The sequence below is a fragment of the Budorcas taxicolor genome, chromosome X (assembly GCF_023091745.1).
Source record: "Budorcas taxicolor isolate Tak-1 chromosome X, Takin1.1, whole genome shotgun sequence".
NCBI classification, from domain to species: domain Eukaryota; kingdom Metazoa; phylum Chordata; class Mammalia; order Artiodactyla; family Bovidae; genus Budorcas; species Budorcas taxicolor.
In genome coordinates this window covers 14,051,253-14,068,603 of record NC_068935.1, presented here as the reverse complement: position 1 = coordinate 14,068,603, position 17,351 = coordinate 14,051,253, and the positions used below count along the sequence as shown (strand labels likewise).

Genomic DNA, 17,351 nt, shown 5'->3' with positions numbered 1-17,351 from the left:
AGTGCTCATGTATTTACATTTAACACTGATATTGTAGAATACAGACTATAAAATTTATGGTAATAGTTAAAATTTTCAACTTTACTTAGAATAACATTAAATAATAAATAAAAAGCACAACGTCAAGGTCAACATCAATGGTCATAAATGATATCAATAGCATGTAGCTATGATATGATGTGATGAAATGGCACTTTATCCTGTGATCTTCCTCTCCACACCCATAATCCCAGTTTAACCAAGAGAAAAACATGAGACAAATCTCAAATGGACAGTCATTCTACAAATACCTGGCTCATACGTATAAAGATCATCAAAATCAGTAAAAGTCTGAGAAACTGTCACAGCTAAGAGGAGCCTAAGGACATGACAACTCAAAGTATGTGGTATTCTGGATAGGATCCAGGAGTAAAAAAGGGGCATTATCTAAAAAAAAAAAAAGAAAAGTAAAAAGTAATAGTATATTCAAAAGCAGAGACATTACTTTGCCGACTAAGGTCCATCTAGTCAAGGCTATGGTTTTTCCTGTGGTCATGTATGGATGTGAGAGTTGGACTGTGAAGAAGGCTGAGCACCGAAGAATTGATGCTTTTGAACTGTGGTGTTGGAGAAGACTCTTGAGAGTCCCTTGGACTGCAAGGAGATCCAACCAGTCCATTCTGAAGGAGATCAGCCCTGGGATTTGTTTGGAAGGAATGATGCTAAAGCTGAAACTCCAGTACTTTGGCCACCTCGTGCGAAGAGTTGACTCACTGGAAAAGACTCTGATGCTGGGAGGGATTGGGGGAAGGAGGAGAAGGGGATGACCGAGGATGAGATGGCTGGATGGCATCACAGACTCGATGGACGTGAGTCTGAGTGAACTCCGGGAGACGGTGATGGACAGGGAGGCCTGGCATGCTGCGATTCATGGGGTCGCAAAGAGTCGGACACGACTGAGCGACTGAACTGAACTAACTTTGAATAAAGTATAGACTTTAGTTAATGACAATGTATCAATGCTGGTTCATTAATTACAACAAATGTATTATATTAATGCATAAAGTGGCTTCCCTGGTGGCTCAGTTGGTAAAGAATCCTCCTGCAATGTGGAAGACCCCAGTTTGATCCCTGGGTCGGGAAGATCCCCTGGAGAAGGAAATGGCCACCCACTCCAGTATTCTTGCCTGGAGAATCCCATGGACAGAGAAGACTGGTGGTCTACAGTCCATGGGTCAGAAAGAGTCAGACACCACTGAGTGACTAAACACAAGATGCTCCTTGGTACAGAGTATTTGGGAATTCTCTATAGTATCTTCTCAATTTCTCTGTAAATCAAAAACTTCTAAAAAATGAAGTCTATTTTAAAAACATCAAAAGGGAGATCACAGGGGAAAAAGCTTTATATTTTAATACCTTTAATAGCACTTTTTTCCTTACTTTTTGAACAAATGGACTTGTATTGTCATTTTACATGGGGTGCCACAAATTACATAGCCTACCCTGCCTCTGTCCCTACCTCTATCACCCAGACCTCAAAAAACTAGGGTTGATTTGGACCCTTTCGAGAGGCAGAGAGGCCAAGAGTGAGTAAGGCTGTGAGAAGGCTGGGGCTCAGGAGGGAAGAGTTCTGTGCTCTAAGTTCATCTGGATTCTGGGAAAGGCAGCAGCCACTAGTCTGGAAAGGTCCCCAGTCAGGCCAAATGGTGTTCCTAAGAAAGACCCCTTGTCACTCCACTCTGGTGGACAGTGCGGACTCAGAGCATCCTGGGTCTGGAAGGGACGGTGTTCATTGCTCTACCACAGCCCCTGAGCCCACGCTTCAGGGAGAAGGAGGAGGACACAGAGGCATGGAGAAGGGTAGAAGGCGCCCAGCCTCCACGGCCCTTCAGCCAGTGGCAGCCCAAGCCCTGCCCAGCCAAGAGCCCGCCACTGCAACCTTCAGCCCAGGTCTGCACCTGCCTTCCCTCCCCCTGAGTGTCTCCCAGAAAACGGAGGTGCCACCCCACCTTTCCTCAGAGTCTCCTTCTTCCTTCTCTGGGCATCTGCAAGGGTGTGTGCGTGTGTGTGTCCCTTCCTCATTTCTCTGGACATCTGCAGTGTGTGTGTGTGTGTGTGTGCGTGCATGTGTATGTGTGTCCCGGTTCAGTTAGGACAAGGCCAGAAGCAGAAGAGAGGGGCTCCTGTCACTGCACTTCCCACCCGGCTATTCCCCCTGGGGCGGGAGTCGGGGAGGCAGGCCTGGGTGCCCCAGACTGGACGGGGCCTGCTATAGTCCCAGGCAGCAAGTCTTGAGATCCAAGTACTGACACGGGTGTCATTAGGAAAGAACGCAGAGGCGGTAGCAGCCGGGGAAATGTCTGGGCTGGAGAGAGCAGAATTCCTCAAGTCCATCTCCAGACAGATGGGCCCTGCAAAGACAAACCAGACCTCCATGGTGTCTGTGCTGGAGAGGGGCTCTCTCTGCAGGCAAGGCTCGGGGGGACTCTGTATCTGCCACACAAGCGCAGTCTCACCAGGGAGTAGGAATCCCTGAACCAGGACCTACCCTTGGCTTCCTCAGAGCTCCCAGAGAAAGGCCACGGCCCTGGAGACTGTTGTCATGGCAGCAGCTGGCAGGGGCTGACAGTCTTCCCCCTTGGCCTGCATGGCTGCCCTGCCTGCCTTCTGGGACCTTCAGCTCCTGTTCCCTGAAAAGGCCTCTGCTGTCCACCTTGACTGCAAGTAAAAATGCCTACAGCCCACTGCCCAGTAGCAGTTTTACAAAGTTGTTAAAGGTTCAGTGTCTCATGTCATTACCAGGGTTTAAATCCCATCTCTGCTACTCACTGGGCTTCCTTGGTGGCTCAACGGTAAAGAATTCACCTGCCAATGCAGGAGATGGGTCCCTGGGTCAGGAAGATCTCCTGGAGAAGGAAACGGCAATCCACTCCAGTATTCTTGCCTGGAGAATCCCGTGCACAGAGGAGCCTGGAGGACTACAGGCCATGTGGTCACAAAAGAGTCAAACACGAAATGACTGAGTGACTAAACAACTGCTACTCACTATTACCTGTTTCCATGGGAACAATTTGTAACCTCTCAGAACCTGAGGCATCTCACTTTCAAAATGGAGTTCCTTAGACTAAACTGTCACGGGACCCTAAATCAGCAGTATCAAATCAAATCCATGGGAAGAATTATTTCATCATCATCACCTTCCCTCCCCCATATGCGCCAAGTAGCAGATCACATTCCTTTGTGCCAAATGGTTGTCACCATGGCAGAACCCTCTTCACTTTATCCTCTCAAAGGAACCCCAAATTATCTACTGTCAGGAAGAAACTTAGAGCCAATACAAAGACATTGTCTTCATTCCTTCTTTCTGGTTCTAATTCCTCATACCTCCCTGTCTGCCCTCTGTGTTTACCAAGTTCTCATTAAGGGTTAATTTATATTGGTTTGGGAGATTTCAGAGGCAACCATTAGCTTCTATCAGCTCTCCAGGCAAGAATACTAGAGTGGGTTGCCATTCCCTTCTCCAGGGGATCTTCCCGACCCAGGGATTGAATCCAGGTCTCCCACATTGCAGGTGGATTCTTTATTGTCTGAGTCACAGCAGCAGAAGGTAAATCCACCCTAAGAAAGGAAAGAAGCGGGGTTGGCCTGGCAAGGTATACTCCTGGCTGCCACACCCAAAGGGAAAAGGAATTTATTTTTTTCATTAGGAGTCAGAGCTCTTTGCTGAGGATCTCCCTTAGATCCTTCCTGAGCTTGCTAAAGTTATCATCCCATTTTGTATTAATAGTGTGCTATAAACTAATATTTTGTAGCTAATGTACTGAATCTGGATTCAAAGAATAAGGAAGTGAATCTTACAGACAACATTTAACCCAGAAAAATACAAGCTTTTGCACTTGGGTTAAAACTAAACTGATGGACTTCCCTTTCAGCACAGTGGATAGGGAATCTGCCTGCCAATGCAGGGGACATGGGTTTGATACCTGGTCCGGGAAGATTCCACATGCCACAGAGCAACTAAGCCTGTGCACCACAACTACTGAAGCCCACATGCCGAGAGCTTCCACTCGACAACAAGAGAAGCCACCGCAATGAGAAGCCTGCACACTGCAACAAAGAATGGCCCGCAATCACTGCAAGTAGAAAAAGCCAACATGCAACAATGAAGACCCAGCTCAGTGAAAACTAGGTAAATAAATAATCTCTTTTAAAAAAATCTAAACTGATTTACAGAAGTGCATTAACAGGGATTGAGGGGTTCTCAGCTGACTGCAACTTAAAGTGGATTCAACTGTGTGATATGGCATCTACGAAATCTACTACGATCTTAGGATGCATCTGTAGATATAACTCAGCTATTTTAGAATGAAGGATGTGGCCAAATCCCTCCATGCTACACCAGGAAGAATATTCAGTATTTTCAGACGTTTATGAATTCAGGAGCATGTAGGATGGTGAGTGACTTTGAACAAATATATCACATTAGAATGAGCCAAAATAACTTGGGAAATTAAACTGAACAAAAAAAAAACAATGAGAAGGTAATTGTTTAAAGATTAAATGAGACAGCATATGTGACAGTGCTTAGTGCAATGCCTGGCATGCATGTTCAATTAATGTTAATAAAAAAGGATAATTAGTAGTATTATTAGTATTATCATACTATCATTAGTTACTATTATTACAGTTAATACTTATAGAATGCTTTCTATATGCTGGGCACTACTCCAGGTCCTTTACATATACTGACTCATTGATTCCTCTTACCAGTCCTGTGAGGTAGGTACTAATCATCTCCAATTTTGCAGATGAGGAAGTAGAGTCACAGAAAAGTCGAGAATATCGCACAGTGTCTCACAGGTGGGCAGGGGAAGGAAGCAGAATGTTAACTTTGCCAGAGTCAGGCTGTCGGGGGTAAAAGGCACGTTTGTTATTTCATATGTCTTTGTGGGCTTCTCAGGTGGCGCTAGTGGTAAAGAACCCACCTACAAGTACAGGAGATGTAAGAGACTCGGGTTAGATTCCTGGGTGCGGAAGACCCTCTGGAGGAGGGCATGGCAACCCACTCCAGTATTCTTGCCTGGGAAATCCTGTGGACGGAGAAGCCTTGTGGGCTACAGTTCATGGGGTTGCAAAGAGTTGGACATGACTGAAACAACTTAGCACACATGCACACAATTCTTTTGTAACACTCCAGAAGGGAGAACCAGGACCAATGTGTGTAAATTACAGGAAGGCAGATTTCAGCTCAAAGTTGGGGGGAGTGGGGGGGGGGACACTGAATGATTAGAACTGTCTGAAATTTCAGTGGGGTGTCTTTTAAGGTAGTGAGTTCTCCATCACAGGATGTAAGGGAAAAAAAGATAAAAGAATAAATAAATGGGGTTCCTCTTAGAAAGAAACCATACTAATGATGAAGCCAACCCTTGGTGAAATGGATGAAGGGAATTCTCTGGTGGTCCAGTGGTTAAAAATCTAGGCTTCCACTGTAGCGGGAAGATCCCTGGTCTGTGGGTTGGATCCCTGGTCCAGGAACTAAGATCCTGAAAGCTGTGTGACCTGGCAAAAAAAGAATAAAGAAGGTATATTGAAACTTGATTTAAAAGACACATATTGGGACTTCCCTGGTGGTCCAGTGGTAAAGAATTTGCCTGCCAATGCACAGGACACAGGTTCAATCCCTGGTCTGGGAAGATTCCACATGCCATGGAGTGACTAAGCTCATGTGCTTTAGAACCCATGTTCTGCAGCGAGAAGTCACCGCAATAAGAAGCCCTCATACCGCAGCTAGAGAGTAGCCCCCACTCGAAATAACGAAGACCCAGTGCAGTCAAAAATAATAGAAAAATAAATAAATTTTCAAAAATTAAAAAAAAAAGAATCAGTTGGGTTGCCATATTCTTTCAAAGATGTAAAAAAATAGAAAAGTAAAACAGTTATGGAAAGGATATAATGTCTAGCTGTTTTGATGCTTCTCAACACAAAGTAAATTAGATGTTCAAGAAAAGTGACTAAAAGCTCTTAAAATGGGAAATTCCACATATGAACTTCTGTTTGGAAACTTACTAGACCACCTAGGATCCTCACAGGTCTAACGGTAACCTATCCTGAAAGTGTAAAATACAGTGAGGAGAGGTATAGTCTGCTCTCTGGAAGAAAGGGCATCTGCATGATAAAGTGGCATCTAGGTTGGTGTGAGACGCAGGTATGAAGTTGAAGATCATAAAACACCATTAGATCCAAAAACACATGCTTGTAATAACTGTGTTAGCATGATTTTAATCCTGGTGCTCTGTGTGCAGTCCACAGAATTATTGCACAGTTTAATATGAATGTCCTCTGTGCTGAATCTTTTTGGGTGTAGCAGTCCCAGGATGCAAATATTTGCTGATTTAATGAATTAATGTAAACTGCCTCAACCAGCAACACCAGGAGGTTGCTATTCCAGAGATTGCTGGAACAGATTGCTGTTCCAATCCAAAGATTGAGTTCCAGCAAATTCTTTCTTACTTCTATTATAATTACTGAATTGTATATATACGTAGAGTACATATATACAATATGCAAATACATACATATATATATATATATATAGTAATGCCATAGTGTTAAGTTGCTCAGTCGTGCCGGACTCTTTGCAACCCCATGGACTGCAGCCCACCACGCTCCTCTGTCCATAAGATTTTCCAGGCAAGGATACTGGAGTGGGTTGCCATTTCCTTCTCCAGGGGATCTTCCCAACGCAGGGATCGAACCCATATCTCCTGCATTGCAGGTAGATTCTTAACCGACTGAGCTACAAGGGAAGCCCATTAATAATGCCGTGTTCTCCAGAAGGCAATGGCACCCCACTCCAGTACTCCTGCCTGGAAAATCCCATGGACAGAGGAGCCTGGTAGGCTACAGTCCATGGGGTCATGAAGAGTCGGACACAACTGAGCGACTTCACTTTCACTTTTCACTTTCATGTATTAAAGAAGGAAATGACAACCCACTCCAGTGTTCTTGCCTGGAGAATCCCAGGGACGGGGGAGCCTGGTGGGCTGCCGTCTATGGGGTCGCACAAGGAGTTGGACACGACTGAAGTGACTTAGCAGCAGCAGCCATCAAAAATGCTCCCATTTTAGATAATCAATGTTTTCAAACTATTTGTACTTAGATGCATGAATGTGCATTCTGATTTATGAAAATCAAAGTACTCAGTCTTTTTAGATTCATGTTCTTTACAAACTTTACTTTATTCTAGAGTTCTAGAACTGAATGATTACTAATTTAGACTGGCGCTTCTGTTTGTGATTTAGGTCTAGAGACTCAAGATATCCTGAAGTCACGGAAAAGTGAAAGCTTATTGTCCATGAAAATGATAAGACATGAGAATCATTTTGATAGAACCTAAACGGACATGATTGAGTTATGGATGTGGATTAAAACTGGAAGAGGTGGCATATGATAGTGGCTCATTAAAGAGAAACAGTCCAGTTTCAGTGCAGGATCTGAACTGTAAGGGAAGTAATGGGCCTTGGTAGCTGATGACAGGAGAATGAGGGAGAGAGGTGTTATCAAGGGAAGAGACAGAGAGGAAGAGGCAATAACCCTCAAGACTGGATGCTGACCGTCTCTGGTAACCAAGAAAAGGCACACGTAAACAAGAGAGGTGAGTGACGATGTCTAGTGTGTCAGGGGTCAAGAAATACCGGCTGGTTGCGGCAGCACGGCCGCCGGTCAAAGTGGTAACTGGGGATCTGAGCTCGGCGGTGACGCGCGGCCCTCACGTGACCAGAGCCCGTGTCTGCCCAAGTCCTTCTCGTCCTGGTCCTTTTTTGCCTGTCCAAACACCATCTGCCTATCGCCCTTTGGACGAGGGGAAAAGCAGAAGAAAGTAAGTCCCCTTCGCCCTCTTAAATCGGTGTGAGTGTTGGTGCTGCCCAGTAACCTCTGGGATTGGGATGGCACTGAGTCCAGGCGTTCTCCCTGCAAAACCCCGCCCCCGCGCCCCCATTTCGGTGTAAAAAATGGTGGTCTAGGGAGTGGGCTGGGGAGGTGAGTGGATCCCCCCGCCCGGGAAGACAACACGGGCACTGAGAACTAGTTTCTAAGCAGACCTTCGCTTTCACTTCCCGCCTGAAAAGAAACGACGAGCGTTACTGGGTAGGGGTGGGGTGGGGGGGAGCACGAAGCTTGGAGATGGAGCGGGGCGGGGGCAGGCGAATATGGGGGGCGGCGGCCCGTGCCCAGAAAAGGGGCGTGAGTCAGTTTTTCCCTCCTCCCCGCCCCCTACCCTGTCTCGGCGTCTGTCTGCCGCTCCGCAGGTCACAGCGGCGCACCTGGAGGAGAGGCCGCCTCGGAACCAGCCGCCGGGAGAGGTCCAGGTAGGGGAAGGGGCGGCCAGCGGGCCGGGATGGGGTGCGAGGGAGGCTGCCGGAGGGAGCCGGGTCCACGGCACCGCCGGCCCGCTCCGCCCGGGTCCCCGCGGGAGAGGCCTGTGTGGCAAGGCCTGCCGGGAAAATGGTGGGCTTTCGGAAGGAGGGGGCGACAAGGTGGCGGGGGGTGGGAGGGGAACCGGACGCGCGGGGTCCCGGGGCCGGAGGGCCCCTCCGTCCGCGGAGGCTGCAGGACTCGGGCCCAGACTGGGGAAGAGGCAGGTACTGCAACTCGTGGGCGGGGTCTCAGGCCAGGCGGCGCGTACTCTGACTCGCCTCTGCCTTTCTTGTCTCCTCTGTATCACCGCGCTTAGAAAAAGACCATCCTGAACATGGAAAAAGCCGGCAAAGAGCCCGAGGAGCAGCCACACAGCTCGCCCAAGGCGGGTGAGGGGCGGCCTTCTGTGGAGCCGTCTCCCGAAAAGTCGTCTCCGGAGGAGCAGTCTTCGGAGGAGGTGTCCTCGGAGGAGGAGTTCTTTCCCGACGAACTCCTTCCTGAGCTGCTTCCCGAGATGCTCGAGTCCGAGGAGCGCCCTCCCCAGGAGCGCCTGTCGAGGAAGGACCTTTTTGAGGCGCGCCCGCCCATGGAGCAGCCTCCTTGCGGAGTGGGCAAGCACAAACTAGAAGAGGGAAGCTTCAAGGAAAGGCTGGCCCGCTCCCGCCCGCAGTTTAGAGGGGACATACACGGCAGAAATTTAAGCAACGAGGAGATGATAAAGGTAGCAGAGGAGATGGAAGAGATGAAGCGAGTACGGAACAAACTGATGATCATGCATTGGAAGGCCAGGCGGAACCGTCCTTATCCTATTTAATGTGTTCCGCTTTGAATTTTGTTTCGCCTGATGTATTATCACTTGAACTTGGCTTTTCCTTACATACCTTACAACGTCTTCCTAATCTGGACTTTTTGTGTGGCTATGAGGTATTTCTCTTGTAACTGGCGTAAAATTGCGTCTCACCCCCATCTGCAAGACGTCCTCTTTCAATCATGTCTTCTCCATTTGCATGGAAAGATGCACAGCATATATTGTGGAGTGGAGAAAAGCAATTTTTAAAAAGTATATGTAGTATCCCATTTTTGTAGAAACTGTATATTTATATATTAATATGCAAAGGAAAAACTCAAAGTATATACTGCAGAGATTTAACAGTGGATTATCTGTGTGGTAGGATAACAGGTGATTTGTTTTGTTTTTCATTTTTGCTTCATCTGAATTTCTCATTTTCTCAAGATGAACACATTTTACATGTGTTACCAAAAAAAGACAATACAATGGGAAAAATTGTAAAGCAATGAAAAATTTTGTCAATCAGCTTATAAAGAAAATGTGGCACTTAATAAATACTTTGCAGAACTTTAAAAAAGAAAAGTAAATCCCACGTTTTTTTCCTGAATCTCTTAGACAGAAATGTAAACAAATGTTTTCCTACTTAACTAGGAATAAGATGATTCATTATTTATGATTTATTTATTACAGGGCCTCAGTGGAACCAAGTGAGGTGAAGGTCATGTGAGCTATATTTTTTCCCCTACTGGCACAGGCTGGACCCATCCCCTATAGATTCCCTTCAGATACTGGGGATAGTACCCAAAGGTCTTGTTTGCACTCACAAATCCTGTGTGATGCCAGATAAATGCTACATACTCCTCTTGTGCTGCTATTCTCTTCCCTGGATACTGCCATGTCGACTGGCTATAGCTGCCCCTTCTCCTGGGTCCTGCTCCATCGGTGGCCCCCATCACAGCTGAGGTACCAGAGTTCTCCAGGTGCAAAGCTTTGTTGATTGCTCTGGAGTCCCTTCAGGACCAAAGCTGAACCCTGTCTCTTAAGATATATGAAGGATGCCCCTTCTCTAGCTTTAATATTACACCTATCCAGGTGGATACCATCCCAGTGCTGCTTAAAATCTCTAAATCTTATAGAATTCTTAGCAAAATAGTCCTTATTTATTTTTCTCCTGAAAGCCTCCCTTTTCTCCATTGGACACAATCATGAGTTCACCTGGCCTTGGAGAAAAATTTGTGAGCCAGACACAATGCTATGTGCCTAGAATTGGAACCCTCCTCTCTCAAATAATTTCCAAGGATAACTATGGTTGTAATTGCCCGATACTTGTCTTAGGATGAGTTCTCTCCCAGAGGCTTTTGGCAGGCTTGCCTTACCAATTCCTCTAACTTGCTCAGTAGGTATAAGTTAGAGGAAATTATGACTTAAGCTCAAGCTAGGATATTACCCATCTGCCCCACCCTACACCAACAAGAAACACGCAGAAGTACATTGTAAGTCATTAAATTACTATATATGTCTGTATCAGATATTATGATTTCTGTGTTAAACTTGTTTGTAAAAACCTAAAATGTTGCTTTATTGATTGTATTCACTCTAGAAACATGGACAGTGGTTAATAATTTCTCAGAATTGTAACCCAATCATGAACCCAGTCTGTCTGATGAACTATGTAAGCTTCAGTGTGTTCACATCTCTAGAAAGTGTAATTTGCAGTTCCAAAGGGATCTGGGAGAGGTATTGTTTCCCCAAATTCAACAGTAAAATTTAAATATTTCAGGTGTCAGTGTTTCTCCTATAAAATAAGCAGAGACCTGGGCTGTACCCCAGACCCACTAAACCTGCTTTTCTGTTTATAAGCACATAAGAAAGTGACTGCTAGCTATATACAATATATTCCTAGTTTTAGTAAGGATAAATTATGACGTAAATAGAAGTACAGATGATTATAAGAAAACTAAAGAGGTAAAAGCCTTGTCCAACCATATTTTTAAATAAGGAATTAAAAATAATTCCATCAATTTTACTACATAAAATTTAATTTGGGGGGTGAGGGGGCTTCCCTGGTGGCCCAGTAATTAAGCCTCCATGCTTCCAGTGCAGGGGGCATGGATTTGATCCCTGGTTGGAGAACTAAGATCCCACATGTGGCATGGCACAGACAAACAAAAAGTTTAGATTTTTTTGCAGCAAAGCAAGACCATATACAGAATAAATATGGTATAAAGAAATAAAAACCTAAGAGAGGTGACACAACAGCAAGATGCATTTTCTATGACTGACATTATGGAATGCCTTGCACTGCTTCCTTACAATATGAGTAAAGTACATCAAAAATAAGTTCAAAGTTCTTTGGTAATCAGATCTCAAAGTGGTAAGCCAGTCCTGTGCCCTTGATTTTGCTTTTAATTTTTTCACTGTGTGATGCCATTTGGAGGATCTTCATGTCTTCAGACCATTCCTCAAGATTATGGTAGCCTGATCATGCTGATTGGGCTGGATTCTGGCTGGAGTGAGACGAGGGTCTAGCAACTCTATAGGACAGGATGAATCTAGCCCCTGGGCAGGATGTGGAGGGGCTCCCCCAAGGCACACCCCTCTCCAGGGTGGTCTGACATTGGTTTCTCTGCTCCAGCCCGCAGCGGGCACCAGACTCTTCTAGGCTGAGGCCCAGACTGTCCTAGACATGCATACCTGGAAGACGACTGTCCCCATTGCAGGTCAGAGCACTTTGCCTCTCCTTCCTTCTCCCTCCCTCTTTTGGGGAACCTTCTATAGGGGAGGAGATAAAGCCCAAGGATTCCCAACTGGAAACACTGGTTGGGATACTTGAGCAAACAGGTGTCTGGCTGGGCTTAACCAGGTAACTTAGGGCTGAAGCAGAAGGGCCTGCCCTTTCTGTCAGAGTCCAGTGAAGTACCCGCCCCCATCCCGAAATGGAGTTAGACCTCAGACAAGACCTCACCCATCCCTCTCCCACTCACCTTGGTCAGATTCCCGGAAGGGCCTCAGATGTGCCCTGGCCTGTTTGGATGGTTCTGTGGTGACTTTAGGTCTGTGTGTGCTGGTGCGGCGCTTCTGATGTTTGCGTCAGCCCAGGCCCAGAGGTACAGATGCCCCCAGGTAAAGGGAGCTTTAAAGGCCTGTGGTCTTACAGCTCAGGAGAACAGAGGTGTCACTCCTGTGTGAACACCCCTATGTACTGCAGTTCCAGGGGTCAGGGCAGTCAGGCTGTGGGTCGGTGTGAAGACGTTTTGGGGGTGTTGATGGTGGAGGGTCAGCAGCATCCAGAGCCTGGTTTCCTGGGCCTCTCACCACTCCCCTGCTCACACAGAAGGCTGGTATCCCTGTCACATGTCCAAGAAGCTACCAGCCTGCCAACTCCAGAGCACAAAGCATTGAGAGTCCAGGACCCTGGAGAGAGCTGTGTGCTAAGCAGGATGCCCACAATGCCTGGGAGTGGGAGCCCCTCTGGTGAGGAAGCATAGAGGGATCAGGTTCAGAGTTCTTGAAAATGCCCAGAGACTGCTCCCTTTCCCATTCAGAAATACAAACTCAATTATTTTTACAAATGAGGAAGATTATACAGATAAACAAGACGTAGACCATGTGTTCTCAGATTTATCTCAATCAAATTCTGTATTCTCCCCAGTCTGCCTCCAATTTAGATTGTAGCTTTCTGGGGCTTAAAGAATAATTTATTTGGATTTGCTAAGTATGCTATCCTTGTTGGTTTGTGCATTTGGGTGAGTTTCCACACTATCATCTTTTTCCAGGTGGAAATGTCCAGTAGGCAGTTAGATATGTGTCTAGAATTTGGAAGAGACTGGCATGGAAATAGGGATTTTGGCTTGTGGTATGCAGTGCATCCCAGAAACTCAGCGGTTAAAGAATCTGCCTGCAATGCAGGAGACACACGTTTGATCCCTGGGTGGGGAAGAGCCCCTCGAGGAGGGTATGACAACCACCTCCAGTATTCTTGCCTGGAGAATCCCATGGACAGAGGAGCCTGGCGGGCTACAGTCCATGGGGTCACACAGAATAGGACAGGACTGAAGTGACTGAGCACGCACACACTCGGTGCCTAGTAATCAAGAATCTGATTGAATATCCTTCTACCCTTTACTATAAATATACACGTTTCAGAGTGAGATTCTACTGAATTCACTGATTCATGATCTGTGTGTAAAAAATGAACTTTTTCTTTACACCTCTTTGCCAAGATAATGGAGAAGGCAATGGCACCCCACTCCAATACTTTTGCCTGGAAAATCCCATGGACGAAGGGGCCTGGTAGGCTGCAGTCCATGGGGTCGCTAGAGTTGGACACGACTGAGCGACTTCACTTTCACTTTTCACTTTCATGCATTGGAGAAGGAAATGGCAACCCACTCCAGTGTTCTTGCCTGGAGAATCCCAGGGACGGGGAAGCCTGGTGGGCTGCCCTCTATGGTGTCGCACGCACAGAGTCGGACACGACTGAAGCGACTTAGCAGCAGCAGCCAAGATACTACCCCTTTTTTTAAGTTTAGAAACTAGAGGTAAGCGCGCCATCTCGTGGCCTTAGCCAGAACTGCGAGTAGAAAACAGCTATGCTGTGCCAGTAGTGTCTGGCAGGATTGAGGTCTTCTCCCCCCATCACCCAATAGTTTCTCCTTCCCTCTCCTTGAGTGAGTGTGTTAGTCGCTCAGTCGAATCCGAATCCGACTCTTTGCGACCTCAAGGATTGGGCCCGCCAGGCTCCTCTGTCCATGAAATTCTCCAGGCAAGAATACTGGAGTGGGTTGCCACTCCCTTCTCCAGGGGATCTTCCCTACCCAGGAATGGAAGCCACATCTGCATCGCAGGCAGACTCTTTACCATCTGAGTCACTATGCTTTGGCAATGCAGGAGATCCCAGTTCGATCCCTGGGTCAGGAAGATCCTTTGGAGAAGGGATTGGCAACCTACTCCAGTATTCTTGCTTGAGAAGTTCCATGGACAGAGGAGCCTGTTGGGCTACAGTCCATGGGGTCGCAAAGAGTCGGACACGACTGAGCGACTAACACACTCACTCATTCAAGAGGGAAGGAGAAACTATCAGGTGATTGGGGGAAGAAGACCTCAATCCTGACTGACACTGGGCCGACACAGTTATCAGCTTCTTCCTGGGCAGGCAGGGGTAGTAAGATGGCACAAGAAGGGGGTTTAAACTGAGTGATCTTACACTATTGTCACTTTTTCTCTCAATGGGAAGTTACATATTTCTACTAGAAAAATATATGCAAATGTAGAAAAGTATAAAAGAAGATATAAATTAGTTTATGTAGAGAAAATAATTAATATTAATATGCATTACTTATATTGTGTGTGTAAATATATATATATCTCCTTTTATATACTCATAACTTACTTTTTATATAGTATATATGTACTGGAAAAGGAAATGGCAACCCACTCTAGTATTCTTGCCTGGAGAATCCCCATGGACAGAGGAGCCTGGCGGGCTATAGTCCATGGGGTTCCAAAGAGTTGGAAAGGACTGAGGGACTAACACATATGTGTCTTACTTTATATAATTATGTGATATATATCTGAATACCTTTATGTATTCATATGTATATTTGTATTTATATCTTATATAGCATTGAATTGAATTGAAGTCACTCAGTCGTGTCCGACTCTTTGCGACCCCATGGACTGAAGCCCACCAGGCTCTTCCACCCATGGGATTCTCCAGGCAAGAGTACTGGAGTGGGTTGCCATTTCCTTCTCCAGGGGATCTTCCTGACCCAGGGATTGAACCCAGGTCTCCCACATTGCAGGCAGACGCTTTAACCTCTGAGCCACCGGGGAAGCCATCTTATATAGCATATATTTTGTTTATTCCTTTATTTTTCTTTACATGTGCCATGATATTCATATAGGTATTCATTCCATCAACCATACTGCTTGACAAGGAAAAGCATCTCACCACGTGTAGTCAAGCTGGCTAAAATTGATATTGGTTCAGTCCAGTTCACTCGCTCAGTTGTGTCCGACTCTTTGCGACCCCATGAACTGCAGCATGCCAGGCCTCCCTGTCCATCACCAACTGCCGGAGTCTACCCAAAGCCACGTCCATTGAGTCAGTGATGCCATCCAACTATCTCATCCTCTGTTGTCCCGTTCTCTTCTTGCCCTCAATCTTTCCCAGCATCAGGGTCTTTTCAAATGAGTCAGCTCTTTGCATCAGGTGGCCAAAGTACTGGAGTTTCAGCTTCAACATCAGTCCTTCCAATGAGCACCCAGGACTGATCTCCTTTAGGATGGACTATTTGGATCTCCTTGCAGTCCAAGGGACTCTCAAGAGTCTTCTCCAACACCACAGTTCAAAAACATCAATTTTTCAGGGCTCAGCTTTCTTTATATTCCAACTCTCACATTCATACATGACTACTGGAAAAACCATAGCCTTGACTAGACAGACCTTTGTTGACAAAGTAATGTCTCTGCTTTTTAACATGCTGTCTAGGTTGGTCATAACTTTCCTTCCAAGGAGTAAGCATCTTTTAATTTCAAGGCTGCAATCACCATCTGCAGTGATTTTGGAGCCCCCCCCAAAATAAAGTCTGACACTGTTTTCACTGTTTTCCCATCTATTTGCCGTGAAGTGATGGGACTGGATGCCATGATCTTTGTTTTCTGAATGTTGAGCTTTAAGCCAACTTTTTCACTCTCCTCTTTCACTTTCATCAAGAGGCTCTTTAGTTCTTCACTTTCTGCCACAGGGTGGTGTCATCTGCATATCTGAGGTTATTGATATTTCTCCTGGCAATCTTGATTCCAGCTTGTGCTTCCTTCCAAGCCAGCTTTCTCATGATATAACCTGCATATAAGTTAAATAAGCAGGGTGACAATATACAGACTTGATGTACTCCTTTTCCTATTTGGAACCAGTCTGTTGTTCCATGTCCAGTTCTAATTGTTGCTTCCTCACCTGCATACAGGTTTCTCAACAGGCAGGTCAGGTGGTCTGGTATTCTCATCTCTTTCAGAATTTTCCACAGTTTATTGTGATCCACACAGTCAAAGGCTTTGGCACAGTCAATAAAGCAGAAATAGATGTGTTTCTGAAACTCTCTTGCTTTTTCGATGATCCAGTGGATGTTGGCAATTTTATCTCTGGTTTCTCTGCCTTTTCTAAAACCAGCTTGAACATCTGGAAGTTCACGGTTCACAAATTGCTGAAGCCTGGCTTGGAGAATTTTGAGCATTACTTTACTGGTGTGTAAGATGAGTGCAATCACCTCCACTAGTTTTGTTTATAGTGATGCTTTCTAAGGCCCACTTGACTTCACATTCCAGGATGTCTGGCTCTAGGTGAGTGTGAGTGATCACACTTTCGTGATTATCTGGGTCGTGAAGATCTTTTTCGTACAGTTCTTCTGTGTATTCTTGCCACCTCTTCTTAATATCTTCTGCTTCTGTTAGGTCCCTACCATTTCTGTCCTTTATTGAGCCCATCTTTGCATGAAGTGTTCCCTTGGTATCTCTAATTTTCTTGAAGAGATCTCTAGTCTTTCCAGTTCTATTGTTTTCCTCTATTTCTTTGCATTGATTGCTGAGGAAGGCTTTCTTATCTCTCCTTGCTTTTCTTTGGAACTCTGCATTCGGATGCTTATATCTTTCCTTTCCTCCTTTGTTTTTCGCTTCTCTTCTTTTCACACCTATTTGTAAGGCCTCCTCAGACAGCCCTTTTGCCTTTTTGCATTTCTTTTTCTTGTGGATGGTCTTGATCCCTGTCTCCTGTGCAATGTCAGGAACCTCCGTCCATAGTTAATTAGGCACTCTGTCTATCAGATCTAGTCCCTTAAATTTATTTCTCACTTCCACTGTATAGTCACAAGGGATTTGATTAAGGTAGTACATGAATGGTCTAGTGGTTTTCCTCATTTTCTTCAATTTAAGTCTGAATTTGGCAATAAGGAGTTCATGATCTGAGCCACAGTCAGCTTCCAGTCTTGTTTTTGCTGACTACATAGAGTTTCTCTATTTTTGGCTGCAAAGAATATAATCAAATTGATATTATAAGGGTCTTTAAAAATAAGCTTTAGTATCAATAGTGTGGGGCTTCCCAGGTGGTGCTAGTGGTAAAGAATCTGCCTGCCAATGCATGAGATGCAGCTTTGATTCCTGGATGGGA

General features: G+C 45.7%; 1 protein-coding gene across 1 annotated transcript; it reads left to right on the top strand.

Moving 5' to 3' along the window:
• Window positions 1-7,754: 7,754 nt before the first annotated feature.
• Window positions 7,755-9,726, top strand: TCEAL1 (transcription elongation factor A like 1). Its single transcript, XM_052663562.1, has 3 exons — window positions 7,755-7,858; window positions 8,289-8,348; window positions 8,714-9,726. The coding sequence occupies exon 3, from the start codon at window positions 8,732-8,734 to the stop codon at window positions 9,209-9,211; it is 480 nt and encodes a 159-aa protein (XP_052519522.1). The 5' UTR covers window positions 7,755-7,858; window positions 8,289-8,348; window positions 8,714-8,731; the 3' UTR covers window positions 9,212-9,726.
• The last annotated feature ends 7,625 nt before the right edge of the window (window positions 9,727-17,351 follow it).